The 24393-nt window shown below is 43.4% G+C and overlaps 2 protein-coding genes across 3 annotated transcripts in view; both read right to left on the minus strand.

The window, feature by feature from the left end:
- Window positions 1–15061, minus strand: part of kmt2d (lysine (K)-specific methyltransferase 2D) — a 31248-nt gene extending 16187 nt beyond the window's left edge. Inside the window, exons 1-33 of one of the 2 annotated variants that reach the window (XM_008281233.1) lie at window positions 14420–15061; window positions 12017–12099; window positions 11627–11738; window positions 11324–11526; window positions 11069–11178; window positions 10797–10959; window positions 9808–9979; window positions 9581–9695; window positions 9208–9386; window positions 8823–9115; window positions 8575–8694; window positions 7609–8414; window positions 7367–7480; window positions 7148–7261; window positions 6909–7013; window positions 6644–6825; window positions 6206–6370; window positions 5898–6007; window positions 5717–5758; window positions 5430–5618; window positions 5154–5342; window positions 4929–5051; window positions 4510–4631; window positions 4276–4411; window positions 4086–4172; window positions 3917–3994; window positions 3647–3805; window positions 3442–3511; window positions 3023–3261; window positions 2823–2896; window positions 2388–2438; window positions 439–2067; window positions 182–355 (exon numbers count right to left, since the gene is read on the minus strand). In XM_008281233.1, the coding sequence (XP_008279455.1) occupies window positions 182–355; window positions 439–2067; window positions 2388–2438; window positions 2823–2896; window positions 3023–3261; window positions 3442–3511; window positions 3647–3805; window positions 3917–3994; window positions 4086–4172; window positions 4276–4411; window positions 4510–4631; window positions 4929–5051; window positions 5154–5342; window positions 5430–5618; window positions 5717–5758; window positions 5898–6007; window positions 6206–6370; window positions 6644–6825; window positions 6909–7013; window positions 7148–7261; window positions 7367–7480; window positions 7609–8414; window positions 8575–8694; window positions 8823–9115; window positions 9208–9386; window positions 9581–9695; window positions 9808–9979; window positions 10797–10959; window positions 11069–11178; window positions 11324–11526; window positions 11627–11738; window positions 12017–12099; window positions 14420–14424 (6513 nt within the window). In that variant the 5' untranslated portion in view covers window positions 14425–15061. Of the gene's footprint in view, window positions 1–181; window positions 356–438; window positions 2068–2387; window positions 2439–2822; window positions 2897–3022; window positions 3262–3441; window positions 3512–3646; window positions 3806–3916; window positions 3995–4085; window positions 4173–4275; window positions 4412–4509; window positions 4632–4928; window positions 5052–5153; window positions 5343–5429; window positions 5619–5716; window positions 5762–5897; window positions 6008–6205; window positions 6371–6643; window positions 6826–6908; window positions 7014–7147; window positions 7262–7366; window positions 7481–7608; window positions 8415–8574; window positions 8695–8822; window positions 9116–9207; window positions 9387–9580; window positions 9696–9807; window positions 9980–10796; window positions 10960–11068; window positions 11179–11323; window positions 11527–11626; window positions 11739–12016; window positions 12100–14419 lie in introns of both variants that reach the window. The other variant, XM_008281232.1, reaches the window with a different exon arrangement.
- A 3514-nt stretch (window positions 15062–18575) lies between these two features.
- Window positions 18576–23786, minus strand: dhh (desert hedgehog signaling molecule). Its single transcript, XM_008281234.1, has 3 exons — window positions 22808–23786; window positions 20005–20266; window positions 18576–19865 (listed from the first exon to the last, which is right to left on the minus strand). Exons 1-3 carry the CDS (start codon window positions 23114–23116, stop codon window positions 19045–19047), a joined length of 1392 nt encoding a protein of 463 aa, XP_008279456.1. The 5' UTR covers window positions 23117–23786; the 3' UTR covers window positions 18576–19044.
- Between the last annotated feature and the right edge of the window lie 607 nt (window positions 23787–24393).

The following is a 24393-nucleotide window of genomic DNA, read 5'->3' on the forward strand; positions in this document are numbered from 1 at the left end:
GAGAAATCAAAGTACGCTAAAGAACAGCGCATCTGTAGTTTTAGTTGAGGCATTCAGCATCTTTTTTATGAACTCCACAGCAAAGAACAAACCTAATACAAAAATGTTTTATAATAATATTCACAATATTGGCAAGATGCTAAATTTGTGGTGTTGCTACCGTAGTAGTCAAGGTGTGTACCTGTGGATAAGGTGGTGGTGCTCTGTGTGCCTTATCCTGCTGAAAGGCTCCCATCTCTCCTCCAGACCAGCCAGGGGATACACTGCCCGCAGCAGCGGCAGCAGCTTCCTTCTCTTGTCTAATGGAATTTCTCTGCATTTGTTGTCTGATTAAGAATTCCCTCAGTCTCTGGCGCTGAAAAAAGACAAGAAGAGATGATTAGCAAAACCCCTACACAAGTGCACAGAATGACTACCCCTCGGCTAATATTTTAATACCTGTCTGTGCTTCTCCAGCTCAGATGGGCTAAGTCCTACTAACGAAGGGTCCTGTACTGCTGAAATGTCAGGCATTTCTTGAGCGCCTGGCAAAGACGGCTGATGAGGTATGTCTTGAGGGTTAACAGCTGGTAATTCTTGAGATCCGGAGGGAGGTGGTACCCTGGAACTGAGGTTGTCTGCTCCTAGAGTCAGCTGAGTTTGTTGCTGTGGTTGCTGAAGCTGACCCTGTGCCATCTGAGTCTGCTGTTGCGTTATTTGGAAGCTTCCTGCGCTGGGGCTGCGGCTGAAAGTAGGAGGTGCTGATGGTTTACCAGAGAGAGGATCACCTATAGAACTGTTGGTGGGGTGGCCTGGAGGTGGCTGGTTAGGATGAGGTGACGTTTTGTAATTTGTAGTTCCCTCTGGAGCAAGAGAGGGAGTGCGAGGAGGTTTGTGGACAGTAGCAAAAGGGTCCCTAGATTGTGGCCTGGAAGGTGGTTGAGAACAAGGGTCAGGGGATTGAAAACGAGGGGTAGCAGGAGAATGGACAGAGTAAGCATCATTGGACAGGCCACCAGGAGTGTGGGGAGACTGAGAGCTGCCCTGGGACTGTGGGCTGGAGGGCACTCGAGGACATTGTTCCTGTTGAGAGTGTCTCTGAGGTCCAAGAGAACAATTGTCACCTGACTGCGGCCTGGGAGTTAGCGGTGCATGAGCATGGGGGTCAGAGAAAGTGTGGGAGGGAGACTGCCTGTATCCTTCAGAAGGATGACTCGGGGAGGCTCCAGGATGAAGTGCCCCACTCTCCCCTTGGTGCATTCGAGGGGTCATCGGTGCCTTGAATAAACCATCCCCAGACTCCAGCATCCCAGCAGGGGAGCCAGTAGACAGCTCGTGTCTTCCAACTGCAGATGAGCGTGGAGAAGGTGCACTCATATCAGCCCTGTACTGCCCTGTGCTTGCAGGTGAGGAAGCCACTGCAGAGGGTGACGGGGATGAACCATATTCTGGCCGTCCCATCCCTTGCTGGGTTCTGAAAGGGTCTCCATAGTGGGTATTGTGGGGTGGTGAGAAGATGGGTGACTCCCCAAGCCCAGGACCTCTTGAATGAGGACTTTCTGGAGGTCCTAGGGACTCCTGAGAGCCTTGCTGTGACTGTGGTAGATGACCCTGTTGCTGCTGCAGCTGTGATCTGAAGTAGGGGTCAACCTGCTGAGCCCGTCTGGGGGTTCCAGGAGTTCCTGGTTGCATGTCAAAAGGGCCAAGACTGGCTGGCCGTCCCTGAGGAGGACCCTGTGGGCCGGAAGCGGAATAACCTGAGGAAGAGGCCTGTAAAGGGCTGGCCCCAGCATGAGAGAAGGGTGTGGTTGGGTGTGAGTGAGAATGGGGCGACTGAGGAGGAAGCTTGGCCAAGGGATCTGTCCGGATATCAGCTGACAACGGGGTCTTAACAGGCCCATCTGAGAAAAAGACAGAGGATGATCCTGAATCTGGAGGAAATGGAAATGGGCTTTCTGCAGAGCTGGGCTGGGAAGAGACTGATGTAGAGCCTGAAGGTGGAGGGATCTGGAGGTGTAAACTCGGCCGTTCTCCCTTCACACGCCCCGGCTCTGTCTTGATCGGCCGGCACACCTGACTCTCTGCCTGCTGTGAGAGGACAAAAGGACAGTACAGAAGAAAAATTAGCAATCTGTACTTTTTAAGGTTTTTTTTTTTTTTTTTAAGTATAAAGGAGAAGTAGAGAGACAGGAAATGTTGGTAAAGAAAGCAAAGGAATGACATTCAGTAAGGTAGCACTCAGCAGGGAATCAAATCAGGGACTCAATGCTGATGTCATTTGTGCCCATGTGGGATACTCCCAAACCACTCTGCTATTTGGTCGCCCATACACCAGGACCCTAATGAAATCTACCAAGTTTTTTTTATTCAATCTCACATTGTAAGAGAAAGCTGATGTTTTAACCTACCTTCTGCGCCTTGTTGATCCTCTGTGCTGCTCGGTTATCTTTGGCCTTTTGCTAAAGAAAGGAATTATATGACAATGTAAATTTTGACTTCTTTACTTATTTAACTGTAGAAACACTATACACTGGGTACACAGAACCTAATTACCAACAATCTTAATGCCAAAGTTCTTGTTGGGGTTCCAATAAGCAGTGCCCATCTGCTAGATGTCAGACATTTCAGATTATAACTTTCTGTATATCTGAGCTTGGTAATTGTCATTTTTCATGTAAAAGAGGGAACAAGCTTCTACTAAGAATGTGACCAAACACAGAATAACAAGAACCGGCATCACTGATTACATTTTATAAATTCTGTTAAAAGAGAACTGCAGCAAACAACTGTTCAGGTAAATTAATCCTTTTTAAAGCAAAGGACACAGAAAACCAAGAACCTACCAGATATGGAACCTTGTCAGCAGCTGACACCTTTCTCCAGATCTTCATGATCTGCTTACAGCGACTAGCCCAGTCTGTGAAAGAAAAAATAATTAGCGGCTTATCTAGAACAGTGTTGCAAACGTTGAAAATAATCTAAATTTGAAGTTCAATTTAATAATAGGTTCTATATGTTGTTTTGGTATTTCTTTCACACTAACCTGGGTAGTCCTGTTTGAGAGTAGGGAAGTTGGTATTGGCATAAAGAACAGGAGAAATGGTTGACAGCTCTCCAAGCTCCTCATCTTTCTCCCAGCGCTGAAGACTGCGCTGGTTGTAAGACAGCCCATCGCCCTCAGCCTCTGTGGGGGTTGGTGGAGAGGAAGGGGTTGCTGGGGTAGAGGGAGTAGCCCAGGGGCTCTCCTCACCCCCATCAGGACTGAAGAGCCCTCCTCGGTCCCTGTAATGTGAAAACATTTTGTCTATTACAAAATAAAGGACTTACATGTGTAAACATCAACAACAGTCTACTGAAAACTAGATCAAATAAAGTGTGCTTTTAGATAAGTTGTGGCAGAACAACATAATATATATATTATTGAAAAATAAAATAAATCAAGCAAATCAATACTGGTCATACCGCATGTCAAAGAATGGTGACTGAGAGAGGCCAGGAAAGGCATCCATCATTCCAGCTGAGGGCAGGGACCCTGCAAGATACATACGGTGTTTGAAGCCAAGCTTCACTTAAACCATATTTGTGTGCCGATTTCAGAATCCTAAGAATTTTATTATTATTAAAGTTTTTAATTATATGATCATCTGCACGCATCCTTCGTACACACCTGAGAGGAGAGCTCTCTGTGGCAGAGTGCTACGATTGAGTTCTCCCTTACTGCCCTCCAAGATGGGCTTCATGCCTCCTAAAGAGGAGCCGTCTGACACTCCCAGAACCTTCCTGAAGAACTGCTCAGAGTCCTGACTCTCCACTCCTTGTGGAAGACCTGTTACACAAGCAATATAGCATAAAAGTTGGGATGTGAACATAGAACATTAAATATTTCTCTAAGTTGGTGTTGTATACTACATATACTCAAGTACCCTCAAACAATTACCTTCACTTTTTTCTGCATCAGAGTCATGAGGGTCAGTTGACACCTGGTCCTTCAGTGAAGAGGATGGTGTAGGAATTCCTAAAAATTATAAAATGGTATGTCAACTTGGAATTAGCTAAAGACCAAAAAAAATTAACTAGCCACTTCACTCTTCATATTAGACATTTACCTGCACCGTCTCCCTGAGCCTGGGGGGCCTCACCCCCCTCTTGCTTGAGAGGAAAATTACCTTCCACCATCCGATCCTTGGCCTCAGCTAGTAAGAGAAACGGACAAGTCACACACCGTGTACTGATCTTTTCCAGACTCACTATCACAAATGGTTTGCAGACTGTCACTGGTCAAGTTTGTGTTCTTACTTTCTGGGGTAGCAGTTTTGACCCCTGTCGGTGCTGCTAATGAAGGTCGGACAAGGCATGCACCTGGCCTCTGCCCTGGAGCTACCATCACAGCTTTCTTGCTCAAGTCTATTAGTGTCTTCCCAAAGAAAGCCTCCTGCAGTGAAAAATAATGTTTAAGATATGAAAATTACATCAATGGATACTGTAAGTTTCAAAATGGTTTAAAGCACGGGGCAAAGAGAGACTACAGACCTGTAGATAAGTTGGAAACATGTCCTCAAGCTTGCTCTTCTTCCGACCACGACGTTTCTTGGCCTGTTCCTCACCCTCTACTGGTTTGGGATCCATTATGTTATCCGTGTCAGGGTGGGGTCCTACACATGTATAAAACAATGAAATTCAGTATCACAATTTTGTTATATTCCTAAGAAATTACTAGTGGCATGTGACTGCAACTTAAGCAAGTTGCCATGTTATAAAAACGCATGGCTTGTGTTGGCAGGGGACATGGTTCAGCACCATGGCGGATGATGGGACACACACATTTTTTCAAAGCAAACAACCCTGTCCCACTCCTGAAATCAGAAATGTGTGTATTGTGGAAATATTTAAAATACATAATGCTATAAACATTTTAATATTGGATTAAATGAAATTCAACTGTCACCAACCATCCTCAATAGTTCGTTCTATTGGCTGTCCATCCAACGTAGTCTCTCCAGCCAGCTGGGCAAAAAATTCTTTCTTCATCCGTGTGTGACACTTCCTTTGTCGCACCATGAAGCCTCCAATTCCTAGTAAAATTCAATAAAAACACATTTGTAAATATTTAATTAACACTAGAGACCATCTACGTAGATGTTAGAAGTTGTTCTGTGATGTTTCAGGTGGCTTACCAGGTCTGTACGGTTTTCGCTTCCTTTTTTTGCTGTCATCTGTCTCCTCTGCTCCTCCTTTCAGTCCATCACAATCAGCCATGCCTTCAGGGCCTCCATCTGCACCTCCATCCCTCTCAGCACCACCTTCTCTGTCAGGGCTCCCAGGTTGCTCCATCTTGGGTTCACATTCCATGGGTTCCCCACAGCCTAGTTATACAGAATAAAATTTAAAAAGGAGCAAAACACCCCTGAAAATTGTTCATACATAAATGAATAAGCAGAAAGTATGCCAACCTTTACCCTCCTCTCCTTCTCCATCAACCTCCCTCAGATCCATTCCGTCGGGACCTCCGTCACAGCACAGAGTGCCAAGACGGGAGCGCCGCTGCCGTCTCTTGTGCAGAGGAGACATGGAGATGCTGCGGAGCAGGGACATACCCGACTCTGTCAGCCACACTCCCTCCAACCGGTAGAACTGCGGTTCTGAAAAGTGACATTTGCAAATCCGAATGACTTACAATAAATCAAACAGAACATAGCCATGCAGGGCTAAACAACATGAATAAGCAAAATCCACTAACCTGGCTCTTTGATCTTTATTGAAGCCATAATGGCTGACTCTACTACTGTGAACAAAGGCAAAAAGCAGGGAGAGACAGGAAAAGAAAATCGTGTTATCAGTACATAAAAGAATATACTGTGTATACTTTGAAGTCATAGTCTTCATTTTTAGTTTTAAAATGGTGTCCTTCTGAGACTTACCCACAGGTTTGGGCACGTATGGGGTACAGGACGTGCATGCAAAGCCCTCATCAGAGGCTTGTTCCACCTCATCCTCTGTGTACAGACTCTCACAGACAGCATGGACCCATCTGCATGGGCACAGAAATACGTAGCGATGCACACTTTTCAACAAATCACACAACTCAGAGATGTTATAGAATAATTTATGACATGAAAACTGCATAAATAACCCATTTCCTTGCTTGTCTTCATAAGCTGTAGTCTCATGAATATCTCAGTTTCTGTGTCTTGTGTGTGCATGTGTAGTCCAAATAAGCAGCACCCACCGATCGCAGTACTGGCACTGCAGTAGAAGCTCCTCCTCCATGAAGTTCTCCCGGCATACCGGACAGGTGACTAGGCTGGCACAGGGGCCACAGTGTGTGTAGTTGTTCTGCCACTCACAGTGGAAACCTGGTGAGTTCGAGCCACACTGTACACAGCACACACACCTGGACAGAAGCAGTGAAGCACACTGTAACATTTGTCTAAATAATACGCAATATGAAAAAAACTGCAGACGCCAAATTGAGTGGTGTAGCATTTTTTTCTGTTGAAAGAGAAGCAAAAGGAGAAGGTTGGGCCTTTGAATTGCTAATGCAGGCTGAGACACCAGTGTTTTACATAATATGCAAATTTGAATGTATTCATTTCCATTTGACCCAATTCAAAGCTACAAAGCTGAACAAAGCATTGTGCACTTAGGAGTTTTCTTCTTCTTTTACCATTTGCACTTCCAACCACCCTTGGGTACAGTGTGCAAGGGTGGGTCCAAGCAGTAGGTGTGATAGCTGACATCGCAGTCGTCACACAGCAGCAGACGGGAAGGGTCTGAAGCTTTTCCACACACCTCGCACACAATACATTCCAAACAGCGCCAGCCCTTACGGAGCATCGTCTTGGTGATCTGTAGAGGATATCGGGTTTAATCTATCGGCATTGACAAAATACAGAAATTAAAACATAACCTAAGGACAACGTTGCTCTTACTTTGCTGTTCACACAATAAGGATGATAACACTGGGCACACTGAGCACAAGCCAGCAACTGTCCCTCCGCACCCTTTCCAAAACTGCCACACACAACACACATATCCTAAAAGAGAGGAGAGAACGTGAAAAGGGAAACAAGAGTCGGTTAGCACTGCATTTATAAGTGACAACTGCAGTTCTTGGCAAAGCAAATGGGCACAGGGTAGTTGGAATTTAAAAAAAAAATAATAACTGTACCTGCAGCAGGACAAATTTATCAGTGTTTGAGAAAAGAACCACTGTGTTCTGCATGGTGTCATCTTCCTCCTCATCTTCCTCCTTACTAATTCCAGTGTCTAAGGTCATGCTTAGCTGTAAAAAAAAAAAAGCCAAAATGTGTAATTACGCGACAAACTAAGAAACTACCTCTTTGTAAAAGTTAAAAAACATCTGAATGGTGTGTAAAGTATAGCTCACCAAGAAGGCATCGATGCAGGAGGCCATGGCTTTGAGGCGTGACCTCCCACCACGCCCTCTGCCTGCACCACCCCCTCGTGGTCTGCGCTTCCCAGGGAAACTACTGCTTCGCCCCTACAAGTCAAAGGAAAAAAAATTAACGGAAAGTCATGTTGTGACAATGACACTTTAGACATAAAACAAGACTTAAAGTAACGTCAGCTGTTGAGGCATAATCACTCAAACATAGACCAACTTTTCACCTGTTTGACCCGTGAGCGGCCTGGAGATCCTCTACGTTTTGCCTTCTCTCTGTCACTTCTGAGGGGTTCGAAGGGAAGTGAATCATCAGTCTCAGTGAGCAGGTTATCTGTATGTGAATGGCCAGCAGGTACGAGGCCGAGCTCCATGGAGAGCTGAGGATCAGGTTCTCCTGGAGAGCCCAGAAAGCCACTGCTGCTCTCATCTCCATGGCTCATATTGGACATTTCATCCAGCAGCAATTCTGGCTTAACTTCTTGTAGTTCCTGCTTTATGTCCTCATTATGTTCATCTCCTTTCATTTGCTCATCATCCTCTTCCTCGTCCTCCTCCTCAGAGTGAGGTAGTAACCTCCCATCCATGTCCACAGCAGAGAGGGCCTCTTGTGTGTCTGCTGATAAAGAACGAGTAGGAGACTGGGGCTCCTGGCATGGACTTCTTTCCTGCTTATCATCCATGGACAAAGGCTCAGTTTTGTTCACAGAGTTTAGAGAAGCTGGTAACTTTTGTGGATCATTACTGAATTGTTCTGAAACATCCATGTCATCAGATCCACTCTTTAATAACTCTTGTGATAGTTTATGTTCAACTGAGGGAGTGGCCTCTTGCTTCTCCTCCTCCTCCTCCTCTTCCTTCTTCACCTCCATATTTTCAGGACCCTGCTGTGACACTGGTGGTGATTCTGCTTTAAGGTTGTTGTCCGACTGTGTCTCTGCTGTGGGCTCCTGGGAAGGGGTGGCCTGGGTCATCTGGCTGAGTGCCTCTTCTGCTCTCTCTTCATCAGCAGGTAGACAAGAGGCCCCCTGTTCTGTTGTTGCACATTATACATTTGAGATTAAGGAATGTGTGATTATCAGTATCATCATTTATATATCTATCATTAGTTACGGCAGGCATCAGGCAAATAAGGAACTGCTTTGTGTTCATTTTCAAATATGTATGTTCAGCCTGGCATGTTCTGAGTTTACCTGAAGACTCAAGTGGAGCAGCTGATGCCTCAGAACTGAGTCCTTCTGTTGCTACCGGTGGCTCGCCTTCCGTGGTTTTCTCTCCAACGTCTGCTGTGTCAACAGCTGCAGACTCCACCCCTAAAACCAAAAGTAATTAACTTAGATAGACACATCTCACAAAGAAACACTTTTTTACTAATCCAGTAAAACTCATGACAGGCATGTCTTCTAATTTTGGCATATTGCTGTGTCTACTTCAGACTTACCCAAGTCCATCTGTGTCTCTTTTTCAGTTGTATCTTCAGCCCGACCAATCTCCTTCTGTCCTGGTGTGCCTTCTGATAAATCTGTCTGCTCTTCTGCCACCGTGTCTGCATCCATTTGGATTGTCGTCTCCATCAGTTTCACTTGTCCTTCAGTATTCTCAGACACCTCCCTCGTCTGTGTCTCTGCAGTGTTTGGTTGTGCAACAGGCTGCTGCTGATCCTCCTTGCAAAGCAGGCAAATGCACTTGGCTTCTGGAAGCTCACCCAGTAAAGCACACTCACTATGCACCCACCTAAGACAATAAGAGATCATGAAGAAATATGTTTGACAATAGGAGTAACATGGCCACACATTATAGCAACCTCCATGGTACGCTGAACTAACCTGTGGCACATGCTGCAGCACTGCAGAGCAACAGATGGGTTGGCAGCTTTGCTGCATACGCAACAAACAGAGCTGCGCTGATGCTGGCATCCCTCACACACGGCGTAGTTATCAAACCACTGGGCCGAACCTGGCAGCACTAGTCCTCGGACACCACACTCCATACATACGCGACACCTCTGTCATAATACAGATTGTGGAGTTAAAAAGCGCTCAAAAAAATCAAATGGAAAACACTTTCTTACAAATATCTTGGTACGTGAAAATATTTTCAGAAAACGTAACACAGTTTTGAACTAGTAAACTTGCTTAACAGTATATTTCAAAGCTCTGGGAATCTCTGTGTACACAGGTGAAAACGAATATGAATTACTCTGCATTTCCACGGGTCAGAGGGAAGAGAATCCATGGCTGGCTGAAGACAGAAGGTGTGGTAACCTTTATCACAGGCATCACAGACCAACATTTTGGAGTCTTCCCCTGGTTGTCTAAGAAATTGAAGAATAAAGAAGAAAAATGTAAACAAATCTCAAGTAAACAGGACAGAAGTCAAAAACTGTGTAAATATCACTAAATAAAAGAAAAGAAAACATTACTCACCTGCAAGTCTGGCACACTTTACACTCTGGGCACTGCCACCCTGCTCGCTGGATGGGTGTGGCACCAATCTCCAGACAGGCCGCATGATAATGTAGGCCACAACCCGTACAGAATAGCAAATCTGAGAGCTCCCCCGGTGAGTCACAAACTGAACACCAAGCCTCTTCACCAGCTGCGAAAAAACATATGAAATAGTATTAGAAAAACAAAACTACATTTGCATGAATTTTTTTTTAACTTCCTAGTACATCATGAAAGTCAACAAGGAATAGTGCCACAAGATAGGGAACCAGTCCTCCTCAAAGATGTCACATGTTTTGTTAGGCAAAGAAAGTTTGTTTTTGTTGTTTTATTTACATTTTTTGGGTGACATTTTTGCCTATATTTGTACAGGAACAGAGGAGAGAAGGACAGAAAATGCGAGGGAAAGTGCAGGGGCATGACATGCAGCAAATGGTCCCTAGCCAGAATTCAAACTAGGGCTCCACTGGTGTATGTGCCCATATGGTATGTACTCTAACCACTCGGCCATCAGCTTGCACGCAAAGTACACAATGTATTTATATCTCTTAACTACCAAAAGGTTGCTGGCAACCCATTTGAGATCATTCTAAACAACTACATTTTAAGAAATTAGAAATGCTACCTTTCATTTTAAATTGTATTTTGGCCTTACTTTTCTTTTTGGCGGTGGCAAATAACACAAGTATAGATTTCAAGAGTTTTAAAAAGTAGACGTATTATCAATGACTGTTTTTGTTCACTTTTAAGCTATACAGGCAGCTGACATTTTCTGAAAACAAAGATCATAAAAAAGTATAAAGCCTTGGCAAATTAGCAGTCTATAGCTGATAAAACAAAATCAGCACTGCCTTTTTGATAGGCAGCTCGTCATCATTTCTATGATGTGTGCATACTGCAACCCCTGTACTGTGAGTCCTAAATTATGACTTCATCACAATGTCGGTAAGGGTGTTTGGTTTTCTTACCCAGCTCCTCTGCCTTGTCTATGTGCTCTGGACAGAGGAGGACCAACTGCTTCATGGACTGGAATGATCCACTGGCTGCCGAGCAGGGGAAGTGGTAGAACCGTGAGCAGCCCTCAGCATGGCATTGAATGGTTGCACCCAGCCTTTTGCAGTATTCGCAAAGCTGAAACAAAGCAACAGTGGCAAGTAGTAAATTGTGTGAAGGAATAATCTTGGAATTTCTATATTCCCATTCAATAGTGTCTAACCAAGTCAATGGACACTACACTTACCCGCTGTGTCCCTGAGATAACGGCCTTATCCACGTTCTCCAGCTCCTCATCATCCGTCCGCTTCACTCCCTCCGACCACACCGCACACCAGTGATGAACCCAACAACCTCCTGTTCATTATGAAGGCCAACATCAGTAAAATAACTAACTCAACTTTAATTCTAAATATGGAACTTGTGATTATTCTGCACAAGTATTAATTACGCAAAAATGTACACACTTTGAAATGCAATGACAAAATGTTTTGCGTTTAACCTGAGTCATCAAGGAGTGCCGTCAGACAAGAGGAGTCCGAAAATCCAATGGAAGACAGGTCATCATTTCCGGGCTGTGGCAGTGGGGAAGCTGATGGCTTGAGGGATGACTGCTCAGAAGATGGCCCAAAGTGTCTCAGTTCCCGCTGTCCATGCAGGCTCCGCTCCACACAGTTACAAAGCGCACAGGCACGAACGCTCTCTCTGTAAGGTCGCAAACGAAATAAATAGAGATTCAACAGAACATCTCGTTGGAATAAAGCTATGGGTACAACAGCCTCGATAATCTGACTAAGGAACTTACACAGGTGTGCAGGAAGAGGCTGCATTAGCAACAGACTCGTCCTCTGCAGCAGGAACGGCCTTGGACTCCTCCTCAGAGGAGACAAGTTGCTTTGCAGTGGCATTGTCATCAGCTTAAAAAATAAAAATAAAAAAAACATTCTCATACTCAGCAATAACTGCATTAAACACAGAAATACCTATCTGCCATGGGGAAATACAAAACATTCTATTTTGTCCGGCTCTACTGTCATCACCCCAAATTATTTACTATAACAAATCACTACTCTGAGGAAAGAGGAAAATCTGCTTTGGTCTTCAACCATATTCATTGCTCCTTTAGTGCAGAGGTGCATCATGGCATTATTTATCACTCCGCAGAACAGTGTTCAAAACATGAAGAACACATTACCTGTTGGTTCAGAGTCATTCTCCTCGCAGTTTGATTTCTGCTCGTCCATCCCCTGTACTGATTTTGACCTCCTTGACAGAGATCTGCAATTTACAAACACAACAATTCTTCAATTTGTGAATGCTGATCATAAGTGGAATAGTTAATCACAATATGCAAACAGTTTGTGAGCGTTTTAGTTTAAGTGGCCATGTCCTTAAGATCAGCTCTGTTATCACCACATACTGACATGGGAAAAGAGCTTGAAAAGTAATAATAGTATGCAAAAATTCCTTAATATACGAGATTATCCGACATACATTTACCGTCAAGAAAAACAATCCCTAAAAAAGCATTTCCCTTTTCACAACATACTCCACACACGACTCCCTACCCACCCAAAAGCACTTTAAACATAAACCCGACAACAAACAACAAAACTAATTCAATGAGACTGTTATGTCTTTACTTGGGATGATTTCCGTGTGTGCATCTAAACAACGTCAGTAGTAATGCAATCGAGCTTTTTCGCAAACTCATGAAAATAGCGCGAAGGTTACAGAGAGAGATCAATCGGAAATCGTTTTAACAAGTCAAGTTGTTTACCCAGCAATGCATAATCCAAAACGGTGAAGCTGCTTCGGCAAAAAAGCACGAAATGTTACAAGTGAAATGGTGTTTTGCTAAATAAAACAACCATAAATCGGGATACACAAAGAAAACACAACTTCCGTATGTAGAACTTCCTGTTGCAGCGGGACTCCGTTCGTGCGGAACCTTGTCGCTCGCATCATAGTTCCGCTGTGAGATTCACGCCATTAACAAAATTACTGTAACACAAACAATGAAGGGCTCGTCGTATTTTAATCCACACGGCTAATAATAGGAAGTGTTGGGAGTTTTGTTAACGTCCATGGCCAATAACGGGTAATATCTTAAAAGTCGTCAGTTGGCTTCGATTAGCATGTTATATTTTTGTGCTACATTACATCTTCGCCAAAAATTTGACAAATCGTGAATCCTCAGTTGTTAGAAAACTGACAACCGAGCAAGTCGTCGATGATGCGATGCTGTGCCAATCTAACTGACTACGGGCAATACAAAACACGAAATAAATACGTTTTCAAACATAGATCCAGCCGATAATGTCTGTTCTTCCTGACTTACAAAATAAAAAGAATGTGGCAACATACTTAACAAAAGAAAAACCTTCCCATAAGCTAACGTGATCATGCACACATTTCGCAATATTTCATTTTCATTCTCACTAAAGCAGCTGGAATAAGATGCCAGTCCAAGGACGGGTGCGCTTTTCTAGTGTTTAGCAAACGGAAGCAGAATTCACCACGATTCAAGAAGATAATAAAAATGCATAGATTTCAGCACTAACCATTAGCGAAGTATGTGCATCCTCATTAAAATTATATGGGGGGTGTTTTAAATGTCTATCCAAGTAGTACTTTTAAGATACAGCCCAAATTCTCAAAATATAACTGTACAATTAAAACAACTTTCATGTGACGCTGCATCATAAGCAAAGTGCATTGATGGCTGTTAACGGCTGAATGCAATCGAGCTAATGGACAAAGCTATATAATGTTAACGTGACATGTCCGTAGTAATCGTATTCGGTGGCAACAACACTGGAAACGCACTCTCCCTTTGACAACAAACTAGTGTTAAATCCAAGTCCTCCAAAACCAAACTCTCATTATATCATCCCTAATATGCATACTATCTATGCCTTATTTTTAAAATGAAGTTGCCAGTGTTTCAGAGCTAAACTAATGACACGATGGCTAAGTTACCGTCTTTAACATCCTGGCTAGCAAAGTTAACGTGAAAAGTGTTAACGTTACAAATTAACTTTCACCGTAAACATGTTTGGTTTTAGTTTGTACTGTCACTCAACAGCAGCTGCGATTTGTTGCAATGCCACTGTGAAAGCTATTGAGGTTTAATAGTTGAATAATTGCAGCGCTAAGCACTATTTCTCAATGTAAACACCGACTTCAAAGGGTTGGTTCAGTCCAGCAAATAGCCATGTCCCTGTCACTGGCGACAGGCTGATACGGAAAAGCTAACAACTATCAATGGTGACGTAGCAGCAAAGTCTCCCGAAGAACCAAAACTACGAGAAATACATAAAATCTCATGCACCGAAACATGCACTTTTCTAAAATTCAAACAGCCACTCCGTGGATCGCATCGTGGATACAGGCAGCGTAGAATATATTTCAACCTAAAGTTAGCACCCAGGTAACATAGCTAGTTCTCCAGCAACTAGACAACCCCATCTGGTCGAAGCTAACAGCTAAATGGTACCGATAGCAGAGCTAACACCCGGTCTAAGGTCAGGGTTGGTGTGTCTTTAGGTATGTCTGTTGCAAGAAGTTCAAAGAGGCCACAATTAAAACAGCTCACCTCATAAAAACAATATCGTCTCCTCATGCATCAGCAAAATCCAAACAGCCACACAGCGTCCCAAAATGCTGATGGTCGCCTCATTTTATGTACCGGACTAACGCTGCGGCTAGCCGGCTGGAGGGTGAGTGGGGGAAGTGCACGTCGGCGGAAGGCAGGCTGTGCGGTGTTGCTAGCTAGCTGTTCAACTAGATGGATTACCTATAGCTAACCAGCTACTTGAGCTTTGTGTCGAGGGGTGGTGTACAGCCGGGGAACTATTAACCATAAAGACAAGTCTTCGGCCAGTCCCGTAAAAGGTTCCCCGGCTTCATGCACTGAATCCAGAAACTATCTACCTGACTCGCTCCTGGCTTGTGGATTTAGCTTGACGGCTAAAACGTTGGCTAGCTTCTGCTCTGTTCTGGAATCTCGCTCGCGAGGTCGTTAAAGCTATTGCAAGTTTGCACAAAATAGTGTATCCGAAAATTAGAGCCCTAAACTTAGTTGACACACGGGTGAATACATTTTTCTTTAAGTTTAAGTCGACTGGAGACTTTAATCTACCTAAATTTGCAGCTCAACTTTGCATGGGTACCCTTGTATGGGTCACTAGCATCTCTTCACTTCGCTGAACTGCGTTGCGTCTGCACACGGCTGTTCCGCCAAGTGGCTAGCCGCTGCTAGCAGTGCTAGCTAATAACAACTACGTCAAAATTTAATACATGCAAACGAACGAGCAGAAATTATGTTTTATTACTGGACTCTAGTAGGATGCGTTGCATCTTCAGTTAATCGGTAAACATCCTTGTGTGCGGGTGATAATTCAGAGCACAACATGTGTTAATGTGGAGAGCGCGGACTACTGAAATATGGTGGATATTAGATATTAGGTCATTAGATTTTCGGATCCAGGGAAGCCATTTTTCATTAGATTGTTATGATTGTAGGACCAGAGTTGCTGTGACAAACCTGTGATAGAATGCTTTGGCCGTGTTAAATGAGCGGCTACGATCTGATTGGGTTCAATCAGGTTCATTTCTTGTCTTGGCGCAGATTCATTTTGAATAAAATATAACAGTTGTGCACTTAATCGTGGTCGATAAAGCCTCTTTTCCGTCTGTTTTCATACTGCTATGCGCATTTGACGGAAGCTCCTGAAAACGATTGGGGAGCGTAATCGGTGACATGATCTGAAATAAACCTTGACCAAGTTTTCAGCTGGTTCATCGATAAGGACTAAAATAAGTCAGTTAACGTTATGTTGCTTGTTTTTTGTTTGTTTGTTTGTTGTTGTTGTTGTTTGTGTGTTTGTTGTTTAGATGTTTCACAGTGTGTCCGGCTATTTGTTGCCACATTGTTTTGCCATATGCTCTGGTTATAGTTATTAACTTATACATGGGGATAAATAACAAAAACTGAAATATGTGTACAGCCCTCAAATAATAATAATAATAATAATAATGTGTTTAAGTCATGCTCAGCCATCCAGTAGACACTTAACCGCCCGTGTTATCTTCTAATTAATTTGTTCATTTTGAGTGGATTATCCTTCTATTCTTTTAAATACTAATTATTTCCTAATGTAATGCATGTTCATATTTCATTTGCAGACAACGTTAAAGAGCAATAATAATGTCACAGGCTGCGAGCACAGCACAGATCCTGTGGGGGGATGGGACTGGGGTTGGCCTTCTTTATCTGCTGGCTGCCTTATCACTGTGAGAAAATTACATTGGTATGGATGACCCAGGAAGCATAGGTTCAAGAAAGCTGTTCTGAGAACTACTCAGTTCCCTAAATGTTAGTTCTTGATGGGAAGACTACCGAGTGTCGTGCTGAAATGCGAGGGCATGTCAGAAACCAGTATGCTTTGCATAGCAGCAAATGAGCTGTTCTGCAGATAAGGGCAGAAAGTACAGTCGGGAACACGTTGTTTTCATGCTTTCATTTGTTTGTTTGTCTTTCGTAAAGTGTGGCACAACTCAAAATTTGATGAGGAAAAAATCCTTTCCCTTCTGTAAACTCTGAAGCTGCTCTACTAGTTTTTGTATAGTTCTAGTTAAATCAAGACATTGAGAACCCTGTGCCATCCTTTCGTGAGCCCACGTTGTCGTACATGCAAGTAAAGCTCAGATGTCATTGAGATGATCCTGTGAACTAAGAGAAAATTAGGTTGGGTAGCTGTCTGCCCCATTGTGAGAACGTCACAGGTTTAATCCACATCATGTACTGTATATCACCAGTCATGCCTTCAAGCAAAATGCTCACATGTTACAGGTTCACAGCTTACTTAAGCTATAACTCAACAACTCTACAGGAGAGCAGGCGCTAAATGTCCCAGATGTGAAGTTAATGTGGGTGATTTTACATGAATGCTTCACTTTTATTACCTGTAGATGAGCACACAGTGTAGTACGCTATCTGCTCATGATACATTTTGTGATCTTTGGATAATGAACAGGAACCTGCTGCAGGGGATCTGACCTTGATGTTGTATTGAGAAATGTATTAAGTGTCGAGGCATTTACACTGTGCACTTTATTCTTACATGAGAGCACTGAAGGGGGAAAAGGTGAATGCACTGAATGCAGCTACATGAAGAATAGTTTTCTGAAGGTGATCAGAAATGCAAAATGTTTTGATTGTAATGAAGGTTTTGCGGTGTCTTTTAAAAGATAACAAACATACACCCAAACAATCTGGTTTAAGGCTACAACAAACACAATCAGTCTTTTCATAGCTAATGGATCCATTTGTGTACACAAGTAAGGAGATGTTTGCATACACAAATAATATTGTCATCAAAGTTATGTCACCATTGTTTGAGTCTGATGACACTGGTTCCTATCACAAACAGAAATATTGGCTCAGCTAATGTTTGAATTTCTCAGTGACTTGAATGAGCGATATACATGTTTCCATTTTGAAAATAGGTTATTATTGATCCCCCTGACAGGATTAGTTAACTCCCCATTCAGCTTTAGTAAAATTGGATTAGATTTTAGGGGGCTGAGACTGACGGGAAGACGGTGACTGATTGGACGATGGATGTAAATAGAGGGTGGTATTAGGACACCGGGCCGCTCCTATTGGTCAGTCGGTGAACTGGGTGCTTTCCCATCTGCCTCCTATATCTCAAGGATAATCCCCTGGAATACCTTCACAGATGTTTCCAACAGAACATAAAGTGGAAGAACAGAATATGTTTTGGCTCCTGTGCATTTTTTTAAATATAGATTAAACAGCGCCAGTAAAATATTAATAGTAATAATAATAATAATGCAACGTATGCTACTTTTATAGCACAGTTTGATTTTGAGCTCATCGTACTGATAGTATAGTGCAGAGTACACCACATGAATACTTACTGTACAGTCAGTGCTGTAGAAATGCATTCTTTGACAAATTACAAATGAATAACATCCTTTTGTATGTAGATGGTTGTTAAAAAAAAATCTGTATATATATATGTATAGGTACTACTAAGTCTCCCATATATAATTGATATTATAAATTAAATAAGGATGCAGTATTTAGAGAAGTTACTGTATGTATGAGAACATTTTTTAAAAGGATTCACAGGTGTAGTATAATACCAATTCCTCCACAAGGGGGTGTATAACCTCACACTCCCGAAAACAGCCTTATGCTCTGTCATCAACCTTTAAAAAGCTGTTTTACTTGAAGCATGTTTAAAATACAACAGGTAACCTGCCTTTGGAGCAACTTAGAGTGTATTTTATATCTTTTGGTCAATAGATGAGATGTAACAAAATAGAAGTTCAACACAGTCAAACCCAAACTGCAGCAATGCATACCAATAAAACAGTCTCCTCTAAGATTATAAGAAACCCGAGAACTGCCTTGAAGTAGCCCTTGAAGTGTTTATCACAATCTGCGACTCTGATAAAGTCAAAGTGGTGGCACAGTGTGGGGAATATTAAGTACGTCTGGGCTTTTCATTAACCTGTCAGCCTGTTAGACTACATTTCCACTGCACACGGCTGCACACTGCAACATACATAAAGCTCAACCGCAAGCCCTGGAAACTATCCTCTGCATTTGCCATATATCTGGGTTTTTTTGTTTTTTTTAATGCAAAGCAACTCATTTTGACAAATTATAAAGCAGCTTAAAGGGATGACTTTACTCCAGAGCTGAAGAAAAAAAAGAGTGATGCTTCACAAAATTACATTTTAATTTGTTTTATGTCATAACAACAAGTAGGGCGTACAATACCAGTAATAGAATTATTATAATAAAATGAAACATTTATATATTATGATTCAGAAAGTACAAAAATAAAGATTCTATTGTTCAGGGAATCCATTCCTATCCCATTAGAATAATATATATTTCCACATATATAACTGAAATAAAGAAATAACAGATGTACAGACAGACTATGATACAGTGGTTTTGGTATCACCATTTATACATTTACCTGGTCAGAAAAAGGTCTCATTATGAGTAAGTATCACCACAGTGTTAGACTGTATGTCATGATGATTATTATAGAAACAATAGTGAGAAAAGCAAGCAAGCCATTCCAGTGTTTTTAATGTGAGAAAAGAACATGAGCTGTTAGTGTAAATGGATGAAAGCTGGAGTAGGACATGTACTGTATCTATATTTTTAGGCTTTTAGGGATGAAATGAGTTGGAGTCTAAAAAGATGCATCCAAAGCTGTACAGTAATCGAGCATACCAGTGCACGTGTGACATCGGTCTTTGCAAGGAGTGCTTCTCTTTCATTTCCATCCTCATAGGGTCACTCAGATTGTTTTGTTTGCTCAGAATGCCATTATTTACATATACAATTGCTTTGTCCTGTGTGGACAAACTACTACAACACATTGGAGTCTTAGTGCAAGCTTTTTCACTGTCAGTGGTCTGGTGTCCTTTTGCTGTCTCCTCCCAAAGGAGCTGGCTGAGCGAGGAGAGGAGTCGCACAGGTCCAAATGCCCAGTGTGCAAGTCTGTGGTCCTCCAACAGTGCATAGCTGGACGCCAGCACGCCATCAACGAACAAAGTTCCAGCTTCTGTCAAGGGCGCATAAACTCCCACACTCTCTGCTACTGAAATGGAGATGATTGGAGATGGACGCGTTTGACCCCCTGCTGTATGGATGAGAACACAGTCTCCTGCCTTGGCTCTGCTGGCAAACTGAGCCTGGTACTCTCTGCTGTCACGTCTGCAGTCGGGAGATAAAAACACCAAGTGATGCGGAGTGAGGGCCAATCTATGGCCGTCTTCTGTCTCCAGAGACAGAAAAGAAGACCATCTTTCTTGGTCCCGGTGCAGAAACAAGAGAACTTGACTATACACGACTTGGCCTGTCCCAGACAGGGCCATGACTCTGTCCCCAGGAGCCAGTGACGACAGACTCTTCTGCCTCCCTCCAGCAACAGTCACCCGGGCCCAGCCTGGGAAACAGCCACCTTTTTCCACAGCAACAGAATGATCTGCAGAAAGATCAGCAGAAAGAGCCAAGATGACTGTACAGATTATGTTCCTTTTTTTTTACCCTGATAAACACATAATACAGTGAAGCGATGTAATTTGACACATGATCGTGTATGAGAGCTCCCTGCTTGAACTTACCAGCTTTTACTGAGCAGTGGATGTGATATTTGGACTCGTAGTGGACCCAGTCGAAGCCTGCCTCCACAGCCAGCTGGGCCAGGAGACCGTACTTCTCAGTTTCTCTGTCATCGGTGGTTATATCCACTGCGCGGCCCTCGTAGTGCAGAGAGCCAGGAGGGTGGTGACCGTCCTCATCCCAGGCCTCGGTCACACGTAAGTGCACCCCCGGCCACTGGTTCATCACTGCGATCGCCAACCGATTCAAACAGTCCTTACATCTCTGGGAACAAACGAGGCAGAGGAGGGGGTTTGGTTTCAAGCAGCATTAACTAATAAAACGGCTGGTATATTGGACAATAGTAGCTTATTACAGACGTGTAAATATCAGCACATGTGTCAGCCTATAACAAACAAGGATTTGCAGTATAGAAATACACCGGCTTTATATCGTAAATTATTAACAGATTTTTAAATTCTACAATTCCCATATTGGCATCAGCATCATTAAGTAAAACAACATACAAAGACAGTCTAACAAATCACTTTCACTGAAGTAGTAAACAGTCATTTAGCCTTTAAGTATATTTTAAGATGTTGTTTTTTTTTTTCTTTTAATCAAAAGCTAAACCTAGAAAGACACAAAGGATTTGAAAAGAGTCATAATGGATATAGACTCAAAAAAAGTCACAATTATGTGATATTGATGGAAGCACAACCATTTTCAGTTTAAAAAAAAAAAAAGGTATGACTAACAGCAGCCTTTATGTGTGGATCACTGTGTGAAGATGTATGGATGTGCATTTCTGAGTCATTCGCTCCTTTTTTAAACTGTCATTCCTATATAGATATAAAGGCAGGATTGAGTTGCGTGGTTGGTTGGTTTTCAGCTGTAAATAATACCGAACACTAAAGATTTTTGTTTGTATGTTTTGACGCATTTTTTTCATTGAGTTCTCAGTTTATGTACTACTTTTAATCATTCATTCTGCAGCATGTACAGTATCTGAACCAAACCCAGCTACAAGTGACAGATAATTTGTAATCCTTTATTAACTGCAGCAGTGGCACTACCTATGAACACAGAAGGTTGCGAGTCGGCACTGACGCATGGAGTGATTTCCGCGCTAAGCAGAAAATGAGCCCAGCATTTCAGCACTCTGTCTCTGGCTCCCAGGTTATGATTGTTTGTCTGCTGGCATCATCACACAATTCCTCCTTTACTCTGCTAAAGGCCATCTCAACCTTGCTCAAACAATCAGAGTACAAGAACAAACCTACTGTAGCCAGTTTGGCACATTCCTTGGCCTTTTCAACAGGGTGACAGAATAATCAAGGCCATTCTCTGCCTTTCCAGATTGTTCCAGGCTTGAGTTTCTCGGTTTCACCCCTGAGACATTTGATCAAATATGTGCACAGTGACTCTTAACACCCCCGTGGGCCATAATGTTACAGACTGTGTCAGCATTGTCGCAAAATAGCATTCAGAAGAAACGATGACGTCGGCATCCGAGGTGATACACTCATTATCATCTCCTGAAAGCGTGTTTGCTTGTGACTTGTGTGATGTGGCAGGTCTCGCGGCGCAGAATTAACCGAACAACGCTGATTTTGCAGTCGGAAAAAGGAAAAAGAAAGAGCTGAGACAGAAAGCGATGTGGAGTTGGGTGAGAAGAAAGCAGTGTCGCGCAGAGCCGAGGCTGGGACTCAAAGAGAGAGGGCAGAGGGGAAGAATGTATGGGCACGGACTTGGGAATGTGACAGCAAGAGTGAGAAAGAGAGAGGGACAGAAAACAAACAGGGTAGATTTCTCTCGCAATGCCATTGAAGAGAGGCGTTTCATTGTCACAACTACAATAGTCGCTTTTCCGACGGTGCCATTACTTCAGCAGGCGGGAATTTTGTATAGGCGACCCCTCTGAGCCTCCGAATGACGCACAAAGAGCATCTTTCACATCTGGGCAAAAAAAAAGGGGGCACATGGACACATAGACACACTCAAACTGGGTATCAGAAGGGCACACATATACAACCACAAGTTTCCATCACATACAATCACTCTGGGAGGGGAAGGAACACAGATTCATATCCGAAACAATCACAGCAGGCCACAGCATCCGAAACAGAGCGTTCTCTGAGTGTCCAGTGGGGCATTCAAAATGTTTTTGCTCAAAAGTTGTTCATCTCGCTGCCTAGATCTTATAAGCTCTACCTCACCGATTTGTCTTTTGTGAATTTAGCTATAGGTCCCGAGTAAACAATCAGAAATTCAATTTTAGGTGCCATGTCTGGACATTTTCTCTGGTAGGCACACTGGGAACCTGCCATAGGTATCAGTTTAATTCCAATAACAAAGACTTTGGTTAAAGATTAAAAGGAATTGTTCCTGAAGGGGAACTCGGCCTCTTAAGGGTAGTGTTGAATTACATCCTGATCGTCTTATCACTGAAAAAAGGGGAGGGAATGTTTGGTTAAAACTTACACCGTCTGTGTTGAACATTTGTCAGTTAGGAGCCCGGCAAGGGCAGGTAGTGTAGAGAACAGTAAACAATGAGCGAGATTGCGTGATCTGATTTGAAGGTGCCATGCTGCCGTGGCAGAGTGCAAACTGCTGTCTGCACCTTTGTGTTTATGTAGTTGATCAGTCATCCAACAGAGGGATTTTGTAGGATCAAGACTCACGAGTCTCAGCATCCCTCAGCTGGTTGTCTGACCTGTTTGCTCATTTCTTGTATTTGCACTCAGCAACAACAGTGTGTGTGTCAAACACCCAACAACATCCTTAAAATCTAAGACATCCCAGCATGCTTAACCACAACCTCACCTTGGTCATGAAGCGGTCAGCGTTGGTGTTCTCCTCATCTTTGAACACAATGTCTGGGTTGTAGTTGCACACCAGCTCGTTGAAGCGCTCAGAGTTGCGTGTGATCTTGCCTTCTGCTCTCCCGCTGGCCCCGAGGTTGTTTTCTGAGAAGTTGGGGAAGAACTGCTTGTAGTGCATGGCTGTGAGCTTCCTGGGCCTGGGACGGATGCCGTACCCGGGGCCCGGCCCACATCCCTGGACCAGCCATATGCACGTCCACACGGCAAGCAGGCCGAGCTGTGCCAGGCGGGCCCACCAGGACTGCTTCATTGGGGAGGGTTGGGGCTCCCGGGAGTCAGCGGCTCACAGCGCCTACAGCAACAACCCAGCTCCAGGTGTGTGACAGCAAGTGAATGAGGGTCAAATGTGGGTCCATTCCAAATCATGGATTACTGGCGCTGATAGTAATTACAAGAAGGTGTTGGGAAATGCAGGTAGTTCTTTCTTACTGTCTTGATCAGAAAAGAAGCTTAAAAAGTACAAAAACAGATAATCTGACTCAGTTTAAAAAAAAAAAAAAAAAAAGATTCTATGAGCAAAAGCACAAGGAGTGATCTGATTGGTGGAAGTCTGGAAGTTTGGCATCAAATAAGAAATCTTTTGAGCAGCTATTTCACCAAACACCAGCTGCTTCTAGGTCTCTTGTGAGCTGAAAGTCATCTTGACACGTCCTCCAACGTTACCTGTCCTGACGCAGGTGTTTTGAAGTCTCTCTCTTACCGCTTCTCTCTCTCTCTCTCTCTCTCTCTCTCCACGCAGCTTCCCCCTTTGACGAGACACACAAACTGACGCGCACCTAAAGCTCCACGGATTCCTGCTGTCTCTCTTGGATTCCTATTGCGCTCTCATCCTCTTTGTCCATCCAAGAAAAACGCGTCTGTTAAGAGAGAGAGAGACGGGTTGTTGTTGTTGTTTTTTTTCCTCCTTCTCTCCTTGGTCCACCGTCTTCTGTCGCGTTCCAGCGCTCCTGGCCACCTTGCGCCAGCCATTGGGTCTTATTAGCGTCCGGACAAGATTGCCCTCCCTTCCTCTGCGCGCTCCCACCGCTTCAGCACACGCCTCCAATTCAGCCATACAAAGGACACATGATTACTCTAATTATGTTCACACAATGACCCAGACCCCCTCCAACTCATTAAATATTTTAAGATAATAAAAATACTTCGAGTTTGGGCAGCTTTCCCAATGAATGCTCAACAAATAATCAAATATTCTTTAAAAAAAATATATAGAATTTTTAAACCTGCAATAGGAATTATGAGTCATACTGAGCATATACAGACTATTTAAGTTCAGATACAGCCCCCAGTTGCTTTGAACCAACATCCCCTTGCTTCTGTGTGCTCATCCCACCCCTCAGTCCCACTCTGCTGGAGTTATTAATAGACATAGTTGAAGGTGAGGAACCCAGAAGGGAGCCTTGACACCCCCTGACTATGACTTACAGTGCTGCCTTCCTGTGTTTGGGGAGCACCGCCTGACCCCCACTGAACCCAGTGCACCCAAGACCTCCTCGCTGGAAACACCCGCCTGGCCACATCATCAAC

Source organism: Stegastes partitus, unplaced genomic scaffold (assembly GCF_000690725.1).
Source record: "Stegastes partitus isolate 25-593 unplaced genomic scaffold, Stegastes_partitus-1.0.2 Scaffold227, whole genome shotgun sequence".
Lineage (NCBI taxonomy): Eukaryota > Metazoa > Chordata > Actinopteri > Pomacentridae > Stegastes > Stegastes partitus.